Source organism: Merops nubicus, unplaced genomic scaffold (assembly GCF_000691845.1).
Source record: "Merops nubicus isolate BGI_N331 unplaced genomic scaffold, ASM69184v1 scaffold31887, whole genome shotgun sequence".
Taxonomy (NCBI): domain Eukaryota; kingdom Metazoa; phylum Chordata; class Aves; order Coraciiformes; family Meropidae; genus Merops; species Merops nubicus.
Genome location: NW_008621499.1, coordinates 15,822 through 19,982, shown reverse-complemented (window position 1 = coordinate 19,982; position 4,161 = coordinate 15,822). Strand labels below are relative to the sequence as shown.

Here is a 4,161-nt window from a genome sequence, read left to right as displayed (position 1 = left end):
TGGGTAGAAACTGTTTGGTTTGGGTTTGTTTTTTTCTTCTCTTTGGAGTGGGGCCAGAGCAATTGAAAACCATCAGCAGATGGGGATGATAGTCTGCCATTAGGTATGATGAGATGTTATGTGAAAGAGCTGGAGGATTCAGCCCAGGCCTATTTCTGGCTGCTAACCAAAGTCAATACAATATAGAAGTTTATTCTGTATTGCAAGAATGCTGTCCATACAGAGAATGCTCCTTGCAGCTAAGGAAAAGCATGAATATTGCAAGACAGAAGGGAAAGGATTTTTTCTAGCCAGCAATTTTTTAATTGCATAAACATTTTAAGCCATTATGGTTTGACCTCTGTTGCAAAAATAATTCTAATTTTAGTCTATCCATAGTGCTAATAGTTTTAACTGAAAACATAAGTTGCATTTTAAGGAGGAGATCCATTCCAGCCAAGGAGGCAGCTTCCCCTTGTGAGGAAGGGGTGATGGGTGGTGTGCAGGAGCAGAAGCCAGAGTGGAGTTGTAGGGGGAAGAGCCAACAGTCACGTTACACTGGGGGGAGCACGGTGGGTGTGTGGTGTTACAGTGAGTGGGATCATCAGGTTTTGTGTCCCAACAAAAAGCTGGGATTGTCAGAAGGATTTGAATCAAAACACATGTCATTATTTGGATAATCTTAATGTTTTGTTTCTTCTCTCCTCTGTTTTGCTGAAAAGTATGGGAGGCACAATCCCACCCGCTCCAGCCAATGCCTCTGCAGAGCAGCCCAGTAAGGTGAGAGGTGGAGAATGGGGCATGGAAAACCAACATTGGGACTGTGCAAAAATTCCTGAGCAGGAGGAGGGGAAACAGTGCTGCCCATTTTCACCCCAGCAGGGAGGGGGAACACAGCAGGGGGAGTGACACGGCTCAGTCTGAGGCCTGCCCCTCACGTGTTGTAGATGGCTTGTTACAGATGGCTCTCTGGTTGATCTCAAGTATTATCATGCTCCATTTCCCTAATCCTGAATGCCTGATGTTCTGTGCAATGGAAATGCCAAACAAAGTCTGGATTTCTTTCTTTATGTTCTCTCTGTCCGTGTATGCTCCTCTTCTGGAGTCATTAGTGGTTTAAATTATGAGCTTTGCATGAGAAGAAATAATAGCAAGCCTGATAGGTAATGAACAGTTAACCATCAACTTTTTAAGGCAGGACTGTGGAAGAGTTTTCCATTGGTTTTTGTTAATATATTTTAAAAGAGAGAACAAGTTTGGCTTGTTGATATTCATAGCAGAATTTTCCCAAGCTTGAAACAAAACTTGTCAAATAGAAGCAATATGTTAATTGCTGAGACCAGCTTATTGTTGACTGCTGAAGGACCATAGCATAATAATACAAGATTGAGAGAATTTTATCCAGAGAATGTGTGAAGAAAGGCAGGAAGGACTGATCAGTATTGGTTGCAAAACTGGTTCTGAATTGGGCACATCTGGATTAATTGGTTTTGATTATCGAATTGCATATTTTAAAGGACAGGCTTTACCAATAATAGTAGAATACTAGTAATCCTAGGAATAGAAATTCTGTTCATGAGTCAGAATTCGGGCTCTGGATTTTCTGCATGCATGCTAAACTTAATCTGAGACGAGGAAAAAGGAGATTTGTATCTTCAGAATAATACCGGTGAGCCATAGATCTGTGTGATGCTTTGAAGATTAGTTTTGGATTTTCTGATGCATTGTTATTTATTAGAGTGGGAAGAGACTATCAGTCACAAATAATATATGCTTATAAATCCATTTCTCTTTCAGGGCAAAGCAGAGGAACAGCCAGAGGAGCCTGTTAAATCACCGGAACCAGAAAGTGAAGAGAGTGACTTAGGTGTGAAAAACACGTTATTTTATCACACTTCACCAGTTTGAACGTGATTATGGAAATCCTGTCTCTTTGTAGGTGGAGCTTCATCTTGCTTTTTGTTTTTTTCCCCAGAAATTGACAATGAGGGAGTGATTGAACCTGACAATGATGACCCTCAAGAAATGGGAGATGAAAATGTGGAGGTAAGCATGATGTTTGCAGTGTCTGTGGTGGTAGGAAAAATGAGGAGAAATTTCAACTTTAGTCAAGGATAGCAGCTGAGTGGGGTGAGGACTGTGTTAGGCAGGTAGCCAGCTGTTGCTTTGACTCTTTTTCTCCTAAATAGAAAACTTTCTGGCTTAAAATCACAATCTTTTCTCATTCAAGCTTAGAGTCCATCAAAAAGTTTAGTGAGGAAAGTCAGGTCAGAAGATGCCAAAATATTTTTATCTAAAGACCCATGAAAACTAGATATGTAGGAATCTGCCATTATTCAACTTGTCTTTTGAGCCTTTTGTAGCCAAATATAAGTGTCTGATGTGTCCAATCTGAAAGCAATGTTTGGGTTGTTTTTTTTTAACTATGATTTCAATGGAAATCAGAAACAAGATTCTGGAATCAGAAAACTGGAGTTCCCTTCTTTGGCACTGTCCTAGTGTGGCAGTTCTGGGCTGGATTCTACAGCTTTGGGTTTTCTGTGTGTTTTTAATCTTCTTAGGTAACTGAAGAGATGATGGATCAAGCTAATGAGAAGAAGATGGAAGCGATAAATGCTCTAAGTGAAGGTGACACTTTTTTAGTACTTATTTGAGGACATTAGGTTTAGTTTCCCTTCTAAAAAGATGAAGCAAATATCTTGGACCATTCTGAATGCTTTCAAGGAGGAGGAATAACCCAATTCCTGTTGGATGCCATCTACATTTAGCTCATTTCTGGGGCTAAACTATAGCAGTTGCTCTATCACCCGATGACCCCTCCACAGCTGAGAACAGGGATCAAGGAAAGGAGACCCGTGGCTTGAAATGAGAACAGATTTAATCATCATAATTAATATTAATGTCAGTATAAAGTATACGAAGTTATACTCAGCCCAGTAAATGTCCAGCTGTCCTCGGGAGCAGAATGGTAAGGAAGCCTCTCCAGAGATGGTGATCCTTGAGAGGAGGAAAAGCCTCTGCCCTCAGCAAACTTTTTCTTTGGAATGAGGGTGACATACATAGTATGGGACAAACCTGTAGCTAACTCAGGGTCGCTGCCCTGGCATTTACCCCTCCTGGACTGATCTGGCTGACTCAAAACTACTAATGGCCTAAGTACCATATCTGGCTTATGATTCTATCCCATTGAAACCAAAACTATGTAGAATGTGAAAGCTGCTTTAAGTACTCTCCTTCCCCATGTAGATACAGTTTTGGGCAGGGCCAGGGGGAATGAGGTACTGCAGTATCTTAATTACAAATAGATCATTACAGTGCTTCCCTACATCCTCTGATTAGTGTCCCTAGTGGTCTAAAGCTGTGTAATAAAGAGTTGACTTCCCATTTGATTCCATGCCAAGTTAAATGTACAAATTTAAATAGGAAAAGTCTCTCCTCCCATCCAGCATTAATTTTATAAGAGTTTATACTTCAGGAACCTGGCAAGAGGCTGGAATTGATTTTCCTTTGTCGATAATGTTCCATGAAGAAGTGCCAAGGGGCACAATGCCCTGTAAGGCAGATTTGGCGATTTGGATGCAATTTCCTTGCATTAATGAGCAAAACTTTACTGGTCCTCATGTTTAGGTGAACTTCAGAAGGCTGTGGACTTGTTCACAGATGCTATCAAGCTGAATCCTTGTTTAGCCATCTTGTATGCCAAGAGGGCAAGGTGAGTCATTAGTGATGTATGGTTTCTGCCTGCTCTGTTATTTTCCTTAAGGAACCTAAATATTACTGCAACTTGAGGATGTGTAAACTTAAACCACATGAGGGAAAGAAAAAAGCTTACTTTATGCATTTTTTCTTATGTATGGTTAACCAGAGTTACTGAAGCAGCAGCATAAAGAATCTTGGTAGTGGAGTAAGTAGCAGAATGATGTTCCAAAAGGCTTTGTGGTAAGATGGCTTTTTGTATGTTGAGTTGGACTAATGCTTGATAACAAACACTTGTAAAATCAAAATCCTAGTCTGGGATTAAGACAGTGATTGACATCATGTCCTGTTGAGATGCAAAGTTAATTGTGGGTCATGTGAATTCTCTCCCTCTTGTATCTGCTGAATGAATTTGTTGAGTGTAAAGCAGACTCTTTGTGTTCAGGAGCCCTGCCTTTGAAGAGAACACACTGATCTCACAGCCCA

The 4,161-nt window shown here is 40.6% G+C and overlaps 1 protein-coding gene across 1 annotated transcript in view; it reads left to right on the top strand.

The window, feature by feature from the left end:
- Nucleotides 1–608: 608 nt before the first annotated feature.
- ST13 (suppression of tumorigenicity 13 (colon carcinoma) (Hsp70 interacting protein)) overlaps nucleotides 609–4,161 on the top strand; it is a gene marked incomplete at its 5' end in the record, with an annotated part of 12,459 nt that continues 8,906 nt past the window's right edge. The window contains 5 exons of the mRNA XM_008944508.1: nucleotides 609–759; nucleotides 1,777–1,846; nucleotides 1,955–2,025; nucleotides 2,541–2,607; nucleotides 3,607–3,691. Of these exons, the coding sequence (XP_008942756.1) occupies nucleotides 609–759; nucleotides 1,777–1,846; nucleotides 1,955–2,025; nucleotides 2,541–2,607; nucleotides 3,607–3,691 (444 nt within the window). The remainder of the gene's footprint in view (nucleotides 760–1,776; nucleotides 1,847–1,954; nucleotides 2,026–2,540; nucleotides 2,608–3,606; nucleotides 3,692–4,161) is intronic.